This window comes from Dermochelys coriacea, chromosome 1 (genome assembly GCF_009764565.3).
Source record: "Dermochelys coriacea isolate rDerCor1 chromosome 1, rDerCor1.pri.v4, whole genome shotgun sequence".
In the NCBI taxonomy this organism is placed as follows: domain Eukaryota; kingdom Metazoa; phylum Chordata; order Testudines; family Dermochelyidae; genus Dermochelys; species Dermochelys coriacea.
In genome coordinates this window covers 16109614-16126646 of record NC_050068.2, presented here as the reverse complement: position 1 = coordinate 16126646, position 17033 = coordinate 16109614, and the positions used below count along the sequence as shown (strand labels likewise).

Sequence of the window (17033 nt, the reverse complement as noted above, 5' to 3'; positions counted from 1 at the left end):
AGCAGGGCACAAATGAAAAAAGGTCCTGATTCTTGTTAGCGGGACAATGATTCAAAGCCCAACAAATATAGAACCCTAAAAATTCTGAAATGTACAATACAGTTAATTTTTATTTTGTTTCCCTTTGTGATTGGAGGATTTCTCTGTTTATCAATGCAGTCATTGATGTGTCAACAAATGTTTAATTGGAGGTGTGTGACCATCCCCATTGTTCCCTCGTCGCTGTACTCCTGATCTCCCTCTCTTCTAGAAGTGTTGGTTCTGCAGGACAAACAGGAGAAAAATGGTGAAAACATTTTTGTCTCTCAAGTTTTTGAACACAATTACAAAGCCAATCTAAAGTGTCAGAAGATGCCTTTTTAATATAGTCTCTTTTCAAAGTAGAACTGTATTGTAAAATAAAGATTTTTTTAATACAAAAGGGACTTAGAGTTTCAAATCTGCTATTCAGATTCTCCCGTGTTAGCTCCTCATTGGGTTTTTTTATGGTACACATTTATTGGATCCCTCTCATTCAGAGCTCTATCAAGTCTCTCTAAATTGTCTCACTCTACAAGCTCCATTAGCTGAGTTATCTCTCTGTTCTGTTTTATCTGTGGTTACCAAGCCAGTGGTAGTCAAAGACATTTTAATGTTAAAAAAAAATCTACAACAGCAACTTGATTTCTATTGGCATTTTTAGCAATCAGGTTTTTAATGTTTTATTACAATTAAATACCATCATATTTCATGTATGACACACTTTAGAGACCCATTAGTGAAAATGAGGCTCACTGGAGACTTCATTAAGTCCCCAGCAGCTTAGATCTCCACACTGCCAGCCTGTCTTGTAGGAGTACTGAACTTTGTCATTCTGACTGGCACCCTGCATCTAAATGTGTGAAAAGCATGTATGGTGAAACTATTGACAAATATTCCTTGCCATCCCTTTAAGGCAGAAGCACTAGACTGTTCTCAGTGGTAGCAGATGACAGAACGAGGAGTAATGGTCTCAAGTTGCAGTGTGGGAGGTTTAGGTTGGATATTAGGAAAAACTTTTTCACTAGGAGGGTGGAGAAACACTGGAATGCGTTACCTAGGGAGGTGGTGGAATCTCCTTCCTTAGAAGTTTTTAAGGTCAGTCTTGACAAAGCCCTGGCTGGGATGATTTAGTTGGGGATTGGTCCTGCTTTGAGCAGGGGGTTGGACTAGATGACCACCTGAGGTCCCTTCCAACCCTGATATTCTATGATTCTATAATTCTAAGTATGATTTTCATCAGTATACTGACTGCACATAAAGGGCGGGATTGTCCCTTCTGCTGTTGAAAGCCACAAAATGGGGTACTGTTTACTTGGAATTCTTCAGAGCTTCACCCAAATTGTCCCATTGGTGGGCTCAGTATTGGCCACCTTACATCTGCAAGGGAAGGGTGCCCTCAAACCTGATGGATCCCTTGCAGTTCTTGAGAGGTTAGAACTATCCATTCAAAGGCTGTGAACCCCTGATATCCAGTGGCAGCACTTGGCTATACTGCTTGGGACAGCTTTTCCTGTCCCTGACTCTGCAAAACAGTTAATACAGTCTTAAGCCTGTATTAATAAGTGAGCATGTAAATTGGACCCCAAATATTATATACACATACGTGTTATATGAGAATCATTGCACCCAGAACTAAAGTCCTGCTGCTGAGCGGGTAAAAGGTGACAGCTGTTTAACACGCAAGTAATATTACACAAGAATTTAGGACAGGAAGTGAAGAATACCATGTTCATTTGAAAGGTCAGTGACAATTTGAAGGTCTGTCTACACTAGAAATGCTACAGCAGCACAACTGCAGCACTTACTGCAGCGATGAAAGGGGTTCTTCTGTCACTGTAGTAGATCCACCTCTCTGAGAGGTGGTAGCTAGACTGATGGAAGAATTCTTCCGTTGACAAAGAAGTGTCTAAACAGGGGCTTAAGTCAGCTTAGTTACATCACACAGGGTGATTTAGTTAAGCCAGCCTAACTTTTTAGTGTAGACCAGCTCTAGTTTCTTACATGGGAATTTGGTCAGGACTCTCCTACCCTAGCAAATGCATGGGATCTTTAATGATCACAGGCGATCAGAACCTTGATTTTGTGTCTCATCCAAAAGTCTTGCTCACCAGCGGTGATTTTCATTACCAGGATTTCACAGCCTACTTTTTCTACAGGTTTATTTTTTGTTAATGTCTCCAATTTGAGAAGAAAAAAAAGATTGTAAGGCAAGAGAAATAGGCTGTGATCCTAGTCAAGGTATATCGAGTTCAGTAATGCTCAGACAGGACATAAGTGTTCAGAATTTGTATATGAATAAAATTAAGACTTTTCTGGGGGGAAAAGGTACCTGACTGTCAGAAAAAGGAACGTAAGCTATAAAATCCCTTGAAAAATCATACAGACAAGAGTTAGACAAATGTGCTGTCTTTACTTAGCAAAGAAATCACAGAGGGTATGCAAATAGAGAACAAAAATGTCACATTTTTACTTGGTTCAAAGGCATTATCCATAGTAGCATCTGCAATGTGTCTGCAATAAAAGGGTGTAAATTGGAATTTACATAGCAGCTTTTTAGAAATAGGCTCTGACTCAGAGTCTTAAATTAATGTCTCCAATAGAAAGAGTCAGCCAATACCAAAGGAACGTTACAAAAGACACATTGTGCATACCAGAATTCACCTGTTTGCCCTCCTCTGCCTCCTGCACCTTTCTATAAATGCCAGCCATCATTTGTAATGAAAACTGGAATAACTGGACTTGGAATCCCTTGGTATGTTGACCCTTGTTTGAAAAGTTCTTCTGAAAGGTGCTAGATTGAGAGCCCTAGAAACTGAAGTCCTCTGTTTATGTTTCTCTCCCCCAGACTGGGACTAATAGGCTGTTTCTTGTCACCTTGTATTCTTAAGTAGATGGATTCTCCTGCAGGCTGGATTTTTGGTCCCAAGACTGCATCTGTTGGCGTGCCCATTGCCTGCATTCCTGTCTTCCTTCTACCTCTCAGTAAATTGGACGTGTTCTTCTGCTGCAGATAAAAAGGAGGCTGCCTCTTCCCAAGAGGAAGAAGTGGGAGAAAAGTTGCTTGGCTATGTCACTGGGTTGTCTAAACCAGAGATGCAGTTTTTCTGGCGCCCTTTATGGCCAACCCCATTCCCAGCACTGTAAACAAGTGGGATTCCCCAAGATCCACCAGGCTCACAGTATGCTCTGATGGTCCAGTCTGCATGGTACTAGAGGACTTGACTTGGGCCTGGTTTGCATCTGTTCTTCTTCAGTCCCTCCTTATTATATACCTGGATGGCAAACAAGCCAGGACCATCCCTTCCCTTTCCTAGAAAAATTCCTCATGATGCGGAGAGTCATGTGGGACAACCAGGCCCTGTCTGAAGATCTAGTTGTGGAGTTATCAGTTTTGGGTGAGTTTAAGGATAAGTCAGATTCCCTTACACTCAATTAAACTCCCAAGACCTATTTATACCCACTGTACCCATATGTAAAGAGCACAAATTGGCTTAACTTTTACACGCTGAGGATCTGGAAGAAACTATAAGTTAAAATAGGGGCAACTACTTTAACTTACTCTTGCATCTGACTTATCCGTATATATGTTAGGCCAGCTTAAACTCCCTGACACATTGGTAAAGTTGTTCGTAATTAGTGTTAAGAATTCAACCAAGGAGATTTACAGACTATAACTTTGACAAGGTAGACCGGGAAAGCTGAAAATTTGGATTGAAGATCAGCACAGAAAAGACAGAAATTATGGCAATTGGAAGACAAGAGAAAGAGATAAAGATCAAACTCAAAGGCAAAGAACTAGAAGTGGAAGAATGTGTGTATCTTGAAGAACTGGTATCAAAGAATGGGAATTGTGAAGATGGCATAAAAAGAAGAATTGGACTAGCTGCTACTGCATTCAAAAAACTCTGCAAGAGCTGGAATGATAAAGACATTTCAATGCAAACAAAAAGCATATATATTAATAAGGCTCTGCTTAATTTGTGATACTGCGGAACCTGCAATATTAGTTTTCCACTGCAATTTTTATTTTAATTAACTTACTTTGCACAGTCCACAATTTTGCATATTTCTGAGGTTTGCAACACACTTTTTTCCCCATTAGTACAGTAGAAACTTACTTATCTGAGCTGACAGTGGCAGGGCTTGGGCTGTCAGCCCCAGGCAGCTGTCAGCCCTGTGGATGGCAGGGCTTGGGCTGTCAGATCTGCGGGAATCTGGGGTGCCTGTTGTCAATCCCATGGGCAGCCGGGGCTCCGGCTCTCAGCCCCGTGGGTGGCTGGGGCTCCGGCTCTCAGCCCTTGGGCGGCTGGGGCCCCGGCACTCAGCTCCGCGGGCAGCTGGGGGTCCGGCTTTCAGCCCCGTGGGCGGCCGGGGTTCTGGCTCTCCGCCCCGTGGGCAGCCGGAGCTCCGGCTCTCAGCCCCATGGGCATCCGGGGTTCCGGCTCTCAGCCTTACGGGCGGCCAGGGCTCTGGCTCTCAGCCTCGCGGGCGGACGGGGTTCTGGTTCTCAGCTCCGTGTGCGGCCAGGGCTCTGGCTCTCAGCCTCGTGTGCGGCCGGGGCTCCAGCTCTTAGGCCTGCGCATTAATTACTGTAATATAGTTGCAGCAAAATGTCTGGTTATCAAAAAAATTAGCAGTCATAACGTAATACTTGAATGTTTATATAGTTCCAGTAAATTTTTCTTAAACAAATACGTCTTCTCTGGCTTTTCCAAATTACCATAATTAATAAAGGTCCATTATTACTTTTACGTGATTTTCCATGTCTTATCCACAACTCAGCCGAAATCATTTGACAGTCAACCCCTGATTCAACTAGGGCCTTATATATGAGACAGTTGTTCTGTCAATACAGCTGCATGGGTTGGAATGCTAGAATATGAGGGAAATCAACGAATGAAAGATTATGATTGCAGACATGAACTGGGCTTGGGGAATAGTGAGAGTTTGAAGACTGCAAAAAAAATGAAGAGATGAGAAAATGGCGTGGGCAAGAATTAAAGTTGTTAGAGAATATTCAAGAAAGATGACTATGACGGTTTTGACAGATGTCAATAATAGATCCCAAAAGGATACCATATATGGCAGTACACACCAGAGTGCATCGCCTTTGAAGATCTATGACCTAGAAACAGAAGAGAACAAGGATACATTGGATAGATACAGTTCAAATTAGAAAGTGGTGGAAAGACTTAATTTGGCCCCATCATCAGCCTGGTGGATGGGAATCAAAGAAGAAGAAGCAGTGATAAGGGATTATGAGTTAGTGTAATGATACCTGTGGAGATCTCATTCATCACCTTTGAATGTAGTCTTATGAGTCTAAAGAAGTCTAAATAAGTGTAAGGCGGTCAACTCAGAGAGACTGTAACAACATTCATTGCTTCTGACCTAAACTCAAGGTTCTCATCCAGGTTTCAGAGGTGCTCCTCGGAAAGAACATTTTTTGATGGAAGAGACTTAGGTGATCCGTCACCTCTGGCAGAAGCCTCTGCTTTCTAATCACAGGTCTTGGTGCTTTTTATAATATACCTTGGAGTTCTCCTAGTCCCTGTCTAGGAACCACTTCAGTCCTTTGCCAGTCTTGCCAAATCTAATGAAAATAAAGGACTCTGAATCCAACACAGGACTCATTCACAATTTTGTATCAACAGCTAATATATTTAGGAGCCCTCTTCAACACCAAGTTAGTGACAGTCCTTCCATCAGAGAAGCATATCTCTAAAACAGGACATCTGGAAAATAAAATTAAGTTATCTCTCCAATCTACAGCCCAAGAAGGTCTACATCTCCTGTGTTATCAGATCCTCATTAATGTAACTGGTCCCTTGGGTCCATCACCACTCCAGACAAATTATGCTGGCCTTACTATTCCACAGAACCCAAAGATTGGTGACAGAATTTATCTGATGTAGAGAGTTTGACATCTCTGTGTTTATCAGTTTTGCTCTTAATTAATCTCCAATTTATGGCAATTACATTGGAAGCCAGCGGGAAAGGCTGGGTTACATCCTTTATCTCCCAGTCAACTGAGGATACTTGGTTCAGGACAGACTTCAGAATGTCTTCAGTGGCTTTGTGCAGAGCCTTTTTAGCATCCAAGGACCAGGTAAAATGCAGCTTTTGGAGGTAGAGAGTTATCCAGAGCTTGGGAGGTATGCACAACTGGAATCTGGCAGAAGTTGCAGAGAAGTTGCTATGTTGGACAGAACTGCACCTGCAGGCTAGTCTTGCATTCCACCTAGCTGGACTCCTGAACCAGCAGACAGATTGGCTCAGCTACAAGGATCTCCCTTTCAGGGAGTGATAATGCAATGAGACTTTGTTCATTCTGATCTGCCATTCTTGGGCACACCAGATATAGGTGCTCATTATGAATCTGGCCAACACTCCTTTGAAGATCTATTAGGTACTAGGAACCCAAAGCTTGGCAAGTTAATGGTCTCTCAATCTGAGAACCTTGGATAGAAATGGTCCCTCTTGTTCCCAAAGTCCTTTACAAAACTTAGCTAGAGAAGCTGGAGCTCATCCCAGTAGCTCTTGGAACGACTATGTAGGACTTGCTACTCACAGCTATTATGCCTTTCTCTAAAGTCCCCTGTTCCCTTCTGTCTACCCTAAACCTCTTGCCTCAGGACCTATGGAATATTCTATCAGAAGGTTTATCCACTAAACTGGGAGGAGAGGTAGATACGCTGGAGGGTAGGGATAGGATACAGAGGGCCCTAGACAAATTAGAAGATTGGGCGAAAAGAAATTTGATGAGGTTCAACAAGGACAAGTGCAGAGTCCTGCACTTCGGACGGAAGAATCCCATGCACCGCTACAGACTAGGGACCAAATGGCTAGGCAGCAGTTCTGCAGAAAAGGACCTAGGGGTTACAGTGGACGAGAAGCTGGATATAAGTCACCAGTGTGCCGTTGTTGCCAAGAAGGCCAATGGCATTTTGGGATGTATAAGTAGGGGCATTACCAGCAGATCGAGGGATGTGATTGTTCCCCTCTATTCGACATTGGTGAGGCCTCATCTGGAGTACTGTGTCCAGTTTTGGGCCCCACACTACAAGAAGGATGTGGAAAGATTGGAAAACGTCCAGCAGAGGGCACCAAAAATGATTAGGGGGCCGGAACACATGACTTATGAGGAAAGGCTGAGGGAACTGGGATTATTTATTCTGCGGAAGAGAAGAATGAGGGGAGATTTGATAGCTGCTTTCAACTACCTGAAAGGGGAGTTCCTAAGAGGATGGATCTAGACTGTTCTCAGTGGTAGCAGATGACAGAACGAGGAGTAGTGGTCTCAAGTTGCAGTGGGGGAGGTTTAGGTTGGAAATTAGGAAAAACTTTTTCACTAGGAGGGTAGTGAAACACTGGAATGCATTACCTAGGGAGGTGGTGGAATCTCCTTCCTTAGAAGTTTTTAAGGTCAGGCTTGACAAAGCCCTGGCTAGGATGATTTAGTTGGGGATTGGTCCTGCTTTGAGCAGGGGGTTGGACTAGACGACCTCCTGAGGTCCCTTCCAGCCCTGATATTCTATGATTCCATTGAATGATCTGTATTATTAGACAGGGGTTAACTGCAAATTTGGTAGACACTTTATTTGAGTCTAATAAGTCTTCAATGTCAAGTGATTGCTATAGGAGGGAGCAGCCTTATAGCCAAAATCCAGCCATTGGAAATATTCATCTGTCAGTACTGAAATGGTGAAAAGGAGCAGCCTGTTAACCCAGACTGGAAGAGACTCAACAAATTCAGAGTACAAATGAGATGAGAACTTCATCTATCCGACTTATTATCATTTTTTATTCATGTTATATAACGCCTAGGAGCTCCAGTTGTGGAATAGGACCCCATTGTGCTAGCCACTATACAAATGATCACTCAAAGATTGCCTCTTCTGTTCATTCCCTCTGAAGCACCTGGCATTGGCCACTGCTAGAAGATAGGGTGCTGGGCTAGAGGGATCACTGGTCTGACCCAGTATGGCCATTCTTATTTTAAACATAGAACACAAAAAAAGCTCCCTGCTGTAAAGAGCCTAGTGTCTGTTATTGAGCAAGAGTTCTCCTCTTCATTGCCTTGCCCTGGGCTTCAATGACAACCTGGAAGTACCATTTCTAGGTTTCCATGGCTATTCAGTCCTTGAACTCTCCGAGACCATGAATTAATGGCGTTTTTGGTATTTTTGCGTGATATGGACACCTGGCTAGCAGGATCTGAGCTAAGATGACCATCTCATTTCTCATAGGCCACCATACAATTATGATATGTTGATGACTTGCAGTCGTTAACCTGTTGAAACGAGTGATGTAGAGGTTAAACATTCTGTATCTCATTACCAAGTACCCTGAGCTATCCATCTCCCACAAGATCCATTAGCAGTTTCTACTTTTTTCTTATTTTCCCAGAAAAGATGGGAAAAATAAATTATCTACTGGCTATTTTATATCCAAAATCCTTATCTGTTCTAATCTTTCTTCATGTGTTTGTTCTTTTCTGGAACATTTGCTCTCGCTTCCCTCCTTCCCTAATCTCATCCTCACCAGATTTTGTTCACTAGCACATGACAATCTCTGGAATTTTAAACAAAGTAGCGTTAACACGGCCCCAGTACGACTCTTCTTTCCTATCCTCATCCTTATCTGTTTCATTTCACTGTCACCTTCTATATCTATGCCCCAAGCCTTTTTGTACTCTGTTTCAGTAGTTCTCCCTCCTTTTATGCTGTCTACATTTGTAAATTGTGTATTGATACAGTCTTATGTCTTTCTTGAAATCCAGAATGAACTCTTCTATTTTTTACTTCTATCTTCTGGTCCGGTTAGAGGCTTGGAGAATTCAGGCAAAGCAGTGAGAACAAACTTCAATGGAAAGTGTATTTACCTTGCTTTATTTACCTAGGCTGGTTATATTTTGCATGCTGTATCATAAATCAGCATCACTACAAAGATGGCAATTACACCTGCAGTTGTAAATCAGAACTAATTTGATGATAGGAACAGACCTCTTGCAGTGTTCTAAGCCTTTATAACATCCTGGTATGAAATGTATGTTCTGCTGTTCACTTTATATAAGTATTGTATGTTTCATTAGAAGTTATTGAACAGGACTGTGTTTGTCTTTTGAGTTTGATTTTGTGTATGTGGTCTTTAACGATATGTCTACACTGGAATAAAAGACCCATGGCATGACTGCGGGCTCACGGAGCTGTGTTAATGTTGAGGCTTGGCAGGAGCCCAAGCTCTGAGACGCTGCAACGCGGGTGAGAGCAGGCAAAGCTTGGGCTCCAGCCAAGGTCAGACATCTACACAGCAATTTACAGCCCCACAGCCAAAGCCCCGCGAGCCTGAGTCAGCTGACCTCGGCCAGCCACGGGTGTTTAATTGTTGGGTAGACATACCCTTAGTCTTCATACTTCTTTGAACTACTTGTGCGAAATGAACATTGGCTGGAGTCCTGAACCTTACAAATACTTACTTATGTTTTAGATCATCCTCCGGGTCTTCAGAACCATTCAAGACTTCGAACTCCTCCACCTCCACTACCACACACTCACACGCCAAATCAGCATCATGCAGCCTCAATCAACTCCCTAAACAGAGGGAACTTCACGCCACGTAGCAATCCCAGCCCTGCTCCTACTGACCACTCTCTTTCTGGAGAGCACCCTGCCAGCACCCAAGAGCCAGCCCATGCTCAGGACAACTGGTTACTCAACAGCAACATCCCACTGGAGACTAGGTAGGGGTTTTTTTTAGTTATTTACAGTATTCTATATTCAGCTTAGTGTATGCCATAGAAAAATAGTAGAGAGATAAGGTGGGTGAGGTAATATTTTTTGGACCAACTTCTGCTGGTGAGAGAGAAATTTCCATGCTTATACAGAGCTCTTCTTCAGGTCTGTGTAAGCTCAAAAGCTTGTGTGTCTCACCCACTCTAATATCGTGGGACCAACATGGCTACAACAACACAGTATACATGGAAAAATATGTCTGTTTAGCCACCGGTTCAGTTTGTGAACTGATGTTTAAATTATGCATTCCAAGTTGTATGTATTATTCCTCCTGTTTTTTATTTGAACTAAGAGAAGAGGAAATTGCTCTGCTTCCATATACTAAAAATATCATTGATATTAACAGTCGCTTATAAGTTTTTCCCCCCATTTAAAATTAAAACCAGAATCATAGATTAAAAATGTTTTTTCTTAATGTATTTTCTTCCTATGTGGGGGGATAAATCAATATCCTATTTGTGAAACTGAAATCAGTCAATATATTGAAAAGATTTAGCCTTCTAGCTGTGCCTCATCCAGCAGATATAATTGTAATATATAATGCAGGAAAGGTTGATCTTGTTAGACCTAATGGGAAAGGGGGGAATATGTTGCTGCATTTTACTATCCTACAGTATTGCTTCTAGAAGTATGGAACACTGAATGGTGGCACATGAGTCAATTAATATTGCTTCCATTAACTTCTCGTGTTCTTTTCCACGTGTCTCCAGCCTTTCTGGTACTGGATAATTGTATGTCTCAGTATTGTCCTTATTTATCCTGAGGAACTTCCTCCATTTAAAATGTTTTTTCCTCAGAAAATTGACTAAGATTTCAGCAAATCTGTCAAAGGTCTAAGAATGAAAGCACCCAGTTTTGTGGAAGTGATGGCAGGTGGTCTTATTTGGATGTACATCTAGACAGTATTAAAGTTTCATATTTATGAAGAAGTAAACTTTCTATAAATTAGAAATGGTCTGTAGATCTGTGTGGTACCTGGTAACAGATATGCTCCTACCTTGTCCTAAGACAGTATACACAACGGATAATGTGTAAAATTACCCACTCTTTGCTTGAAGAACAACAAACATAAACCTTTATGAATTCAGTTTAAGAAGTGCTTCACAGAGTAATAAGAAGGCTAAAATGAGGGTCAGATCTGTCTATATGCATATAGACACTTACCATTGAACCCCACATAGTCTTAGGTTGATCCATACCCTTTGACTCTCTGTGATTTTGCTGGAAATTCTGGATATGACTGAATTAATAACATAATAATAGTATCCCCTTATGGTTGTTCATGCTCCCTGTCGTATTCCTGTGCAGGATATGCTACACACCCGTAACTACTTGGATAATGAACAGGATGCTCTCTGGCATTATTTAATACCAGGCTGATTAGACTTTCCTCTCACCCACTCTTGATATTTTGCTGCTGCAGCTTCTGAATAAGAGATGAGGCTTCCAGCTCTCTTGCCCCTTTCCCACTGCTTCTGTTCACAGTGGGAAGAGAGACGCTAGTGAGAAAAAGTGAAAACACACACACCCGAACACACCCAATCTTTCTCGCACAGACACACCCACATACAATGAATCCTGACTATGTGCATGCACTCAGACTAAGGGCTTGTCTAGACAGTGAGTTAGTGAGTGGCAAGCTGGAGTATAAATCCACAGCATGCTAGCCTGCTGCACACTAATTGGTTGTGTGGGCCCTGATCCCACACAGTGAAAGTTCCGTAGTGTTCTTTGATCGACTTCTGTTTCAAAGCAGAGTAGATCAAAGTGCCGTAGGGAACTTTTAGTGTGTAGTAGCAGAGTCCACGTGGCCAGTTAGTGTGCTGTGCTTACACCTCAGCTTGCTGCACACTATCTCACTGTGTAGACATGCCCTAACACACACTCACAAACAAACAGGCACACAATTTTTCCAATTCACCAATTCTCTGCCCTCCCGCCATATCTGTTTGCTTCTAAGCTGGGGCTCATTATAGTTCCTCAACCCCACTTCCTCACAATCCTATCTACTAGAATTCTTTGAGGAGGTCAACAAGCATGTGGACAAGGGGGATCCAGTGGATATAGCATACTTACATTTTCAGAAAGCCTTTGACAAGGTCCCTCACCAAAGGCTCCTCAGCAGTTTTGACTCAAGACTTCCCCTGATGACAGATGCCTCTGCTCTTGTTCAGCTTGCAGAATTATCTCCTCGTTCTCCAGAGATTGCATTCTACATTCCCTTTGCCCAAGGAGAGAGCCACTGGAGCCTCTCTTTGGTCCCAACCTTGATATCTGTTTCTTCCCCTCCCTAAGCCTGAGGACGTGTCTTCTGGAGCTAAACTGGGGCAAATAAATTCACTTAACTGCCTCAGTTGGGATGAACAAACCATCATGATAGATTCCAGACAGAAAACAACATTTACTAGATCCCAAAATCAAGCTAAGGGACAAATTTGTCAGTCCATTGCATTCATGGATTTTCACTGAGATCAATGGGAGCTGTGTGCATCCACTCTAGGGCAGAATCTGCTTAGTTGAGTCACCAAAGCAGCACGGCTGAGTACATTGTTTTTAAAAGCAGGTGCATATTTTGATCTATCTGGGTAAGAGCCATGTTCGCAGGCACCTCTGAACTGCCAAATTATATCCCAATTTAACATTTTTATGGCATTTCAGTCTAATTGATTTCTCAGGGACTGACTAAGACCCAACTAAGAAGCTGGCCCTAAAAGATTAGGACAAAATTACATGTTAGTATTGTAAATGTGACTTGGCCACGGTTGCAATAATTTTATTAGGGTACCAACTCTGGTTCATATACACTCAGGCAGTGAACTTTACTTGCTGTTTCTTTATTAAGGAAATGTACATCATAGCTTATTCTGTGCCCAATTCTGCAGCCCTTCTATGAGTAGTCCCTTTGATTTCAGTGAGGTTACTCCAGGATCAGGCCCTTAGCTATCAGGGATCTATGGGGGCCTAACCTATTTTTAAATATACTCCTTCCATATTGTCTCAGGATTTGAGTACATAATATACAACTAAGGCCCTAACTCCTAGAAGAAACTGAGCAAAAAATGATGGCTAAATCAAACAGTAGTCAGGTCTAGCAGACTGTACTCATTTTTAAAGAAGGAAAAGGTGGGGAAAAACACCTTTCAGTTGATTTATAGCAGTCCAATTATGCACATTGTTAGCCTATGTAACCATGTTGTTATAATGGCTTTCCTCTGCCCCTTCCCTCTTGCTATTTGTTACACTTCCTTATTGCATCTTGTCTTAATTTAGATTGTAAGGCCTTTGGAGGAGAGGTCTTGTCTTCTTTTGTGGATGTACAGTGACTAGCACAATGGGATCACCAAATCTTCTTGGGGTCTCTGGACACCTACTGCCATACCCAAAATGAATAATAACCTGACTTTGTGGGATCAGTAGTGTAACCTCAGAGTTATAGGCCCTCCCGTGAAAACATCATGCTCCTAGATGTCCAAATCCATGGACCATGAGAAAGAGAGAACGAGCATCAGAAATCTTAACAATTACAGTGATGCATGGAGAGAAAGAGAGGTGGTCTGTTAGATATCTAGAGCCCAGACTATGCCCCCTGTTAAACTGAAAACTCTGACACATCCTTAACTATATCATCAATACTGCTCCACTATAATAGGTCTGGTGAAGGTCTCTCCAATCGTGAAGCAGTGTGTTTTATTTGCATATTACTTAATTGTCATAGACATATTGAGAAATTCATATTATTGCTCCTAGCCAGACTGGTCATCTAGAATTTACTCACAAGAAGAAGTCTTTGTATGTAGGTTAAGGCTTTCACTTGTTTCACAAACTACTGTCATTGTTACTTGATTCTGGATGTCATCACACTACACATTGACATTGTATAGAAAAAAGATTATTTGGTGCACAGTTATGTAACTTCTGAAAGGTCAGCTGGAAGGGCATTATATTGCCTTTATAAACAGGTAAATGATTCTATGAGCTGACGCTGCATAACAAATTAGTAATTCAGTTGGACATCAAGATACTATTGTTCTCCCACTGAACAAACTATTTGGATAATAAGATATGTTGTAGAAATAGAGGCAACATAATAAATAGAGACTGCACTGCATCGAGGATTAGTAACGTGTGGCTCATCTCCGACATCCATAGATCTTCCCTTTACTTCAATGAGAGTTCTCAGAGACCAGACACCATTGTTCAGGTTTGTCCTTCAGATTTGAGAGCAGAATTCTTCCTACTATGTACAGTAATTGTGTAGATCCTTCCCACTGCAAAAATCTAGCTACTTAGGGATCAAAAAAGATCAGCAACTAGTGGAATAATAAATAAGCAAACCACAAAAAGTTCAATGTTTAAAAAATAAATTCCATCCCAGAGTAATTAATCCAAGAATTAAGACCTTTGAAGTATAGAAATACGGTATTGTGATAATCTCATGTCAAAAATGGAACTGTATTTCTGTTGAATATCCATTTTTGTAATTCCACATTAGCCAGCACAGAGAGATAACATAAAGAGAAAGCTATATATTGTAAACAGAGACCAGCACAAGCTAGAAAATGTGTATAAAACACTGGATTACAAACCTCTCCCATCCCAAATTTGAAGGTGTTTGGTTTTGATTTTTAATAACATTGGGACTATTTGCAGAATTCAAATCTGGGTTCAGCTTTTGAATGACCTTATCTAGGGATGTTCAGAATGGAGGGTTGGGTGGAAACAGGTTGAGTTTAATGCAAAAGCTAACATAAATGCAAAGTATAGGTGCTTAAATCTTACAAATACTATATCCATCAGAATTTCATATGTTGTTGGAAGAGGAGCCACTCTTCACATCTCCTCCTTCCCTCTTTTTCTTCATTTCTTTTTCCTCATTCCTCTCCTCTTTTCCTCTAGTTCTCTTTCTGCCTCTCTTTTCTCCACTTCTCCCACCTTTGCTGCTTTAAAAGCAATTTATTGTATGAAAACATCTTTGCTCAGCAGTGAGATCTTACAGGTGAGTCATTTCTCCCCACGCTTTCTCTGCTCTTTATTCCTCCCTTTTTTCTCTGACCTCTCCTTTCTGTTCTGGTAAATGTGACCTTGCAGTGAGCAAATAAATGCCAGCTGAGATAGCCATTTGCTTGGCACAGCTGTAGCTTCAGGGCAATACTGGTCCCAGAGAATTTCACATTGTAAGCACCAAGGACCAGATTATACCTCCCTGACTCATGTTGAGTCAGGATTTTACTCCAGAATTAGCAAATCTACCCAGAGTAAACCCCTACTCAGATTAAGTAAGGGGATAGAATCTGGCCCATAGTAAAGGAAGAGTCCAGTTGTATAATAATTGCCAGTGTAGCCCAGTGTGTGACTGCTCTGTTCCTGACATGCATTAGAAGATCACATAACCCAGTGTTCTCTCCCATTTTATTGACAATTCACAACTGAAATACATGGAACCACCAGTTTTACACAAATTTTAACTGGTTTCAGAGTAATAGCTGTGTTAGTCTGTATTCGCAAAAAAGAAAAGGAGGACTTGTGGCACCTTAGAGACTAACAAATTTATTTGAGCATAAGCTTTCGTGAGCTACAGCTCACAGCACCCAATGAAGTGAGCTGTAGCTCATGAAAGCTTATACTCAAATAAATGTGTTAGTCGCTAAGGTGCCACAAGTACTCCTTTTCTTTTTTGCAAATACAGACTAACACGGCTGCTATTCTGAAACCTGTTATTATGCAAGGCACTGAATTTAGCCGTATAGAGTGGAAATCTATCAACTTGATGCATCCGATGAAGTGAGCTGTAGCTCACGAAAGCTTATGCTCAAATAAATTTGTTAGTCTCTAAGGTGCCACAAGTACTCCTTTTCTTTTTTACAAATTTTAACTATTCATGAACCTTTTCTGATTACTGTGTTGTTAGGTGCATTGCCTTTTATCCATTAAAGGCTCTATGTGCAAGTATGTAGCTTCCTTATTACACTGAGTGAAACACCCAACTTTTCCTGCATTCTTGAGGAACGAGAGGAAGCAGTAAATACTTTGAGATGGGTTGATATTTCCAGTGCTAAGTCTCATTTTAAGCATGTTGATCCACTTTACTTGAAAGCTATGAATATGAATCACATTCCTGTCACTGGGATCAACTGCAGATCTGTGCTGTCAGTGCAGCCCATAGCCAACAAAGGCAGGAGCTTGAACTAAACAAGTACTGGCATTAGCGAGAAGGAGAGATGAAAACTGAGGTTAAGGACACTTCATAGAGGGAGGTTTGCATAATGCGGCAGTACTGAAGTTTCCCTTGGTATAGCCTGTTACCTGAATACAGCTTCTGTGATAGAGTTCACCACATGCCTCTCATATCCTGTAAACCCATGATCCTGCATAAGTGATAAAGTGTCACAATGCTGATGTGTTTCTCTTCTTTAGTCTTGGCTTGGGAATCTACTGAAGTTTCAAGATGCAGACTCAGATTTACCTTTGATGTTTGAAAAGAGCGAATGGCAAAATCAGGGATGGATTTGATTTTGCAAAAGATGAGAAGGATGTTCTTGTGTCTGGTCTTGTGGCACAGGATTGCAGGCCAGGAGGTCTTGATTCTGGTTCCCAGCTCTGCCTCTGACCGACTGTGGGACCTTGGGCACCTTCCCCTGTCTGTGCCTCATTTTCTGTCAACTGAGACTTAAGTGTTTGTAAAGAGCTTTGAGATCCTTGATGGTGCTATAGAAATTCTAAATGTAATTATAAGACATTTGAAGTTGAGTGGTTGTCTCTCGGTCACTCCCCATCCCCCCAACCAAAAGTATTAAGTAGTTGAGGATATATGGCTCTGGATTTGGCTCATCTCCATATATGTACAAACACAACTGGGAAGGGGCAGGACTTTTCAAAACCCAAACCAGGGTATTTCAGACCAACATACCATTTGTTTAAGCTATCCATCACCGACAATCCATTGTGAGAATTACAGATATCTTATTCAACTTTTTGCCACTCTGTAATTGAGAGAATGTTTATTTAAAATGTGCACATGGAAGAAAACTAGATATCTCAACTTCTATATATCAGACTAACATTGCCTCACTAAAATAAGTAAGAAGATTAGATTAATTGAGTTGTTAATTACCCCATTCAAAGTGCAAAGTAAGGATTTAAACAAAACAGAGAATCATAAAATATTAGGGATGGAAGAGACCTCAGGAGGTCATCTAGTCCAATCCCCTGCTCAAAGCA

The 17033-nt window shown here is 41.5% G+C and overlaps 1 protein-coding gene across 3 annotated transcripts in view; it reads left to right on the top strand.

Moving 5' to 3' along the window:
* TENM4 (teneurin transmembrane protein 4) overlaps positions 1 to 17033 on the top strand; it is a 1775651-nt gene that overhangs the window by 1517016 nt on the left and 241602 nt on the right. For all 3 annotated transcript variants that reach the window (XM_043504093.1, XM_038368402.2, XM_043504094.1), the window contains one exon: positions 9511 to 9763. In XM_043504093.1, coding sequence (XP_043360028.1) covers positions 9511 to 9763 — 253 coding nt within the window. The remainder of the gene's footprint in view (positions 1 to 9510; positions 9764 to 17033) is intronic.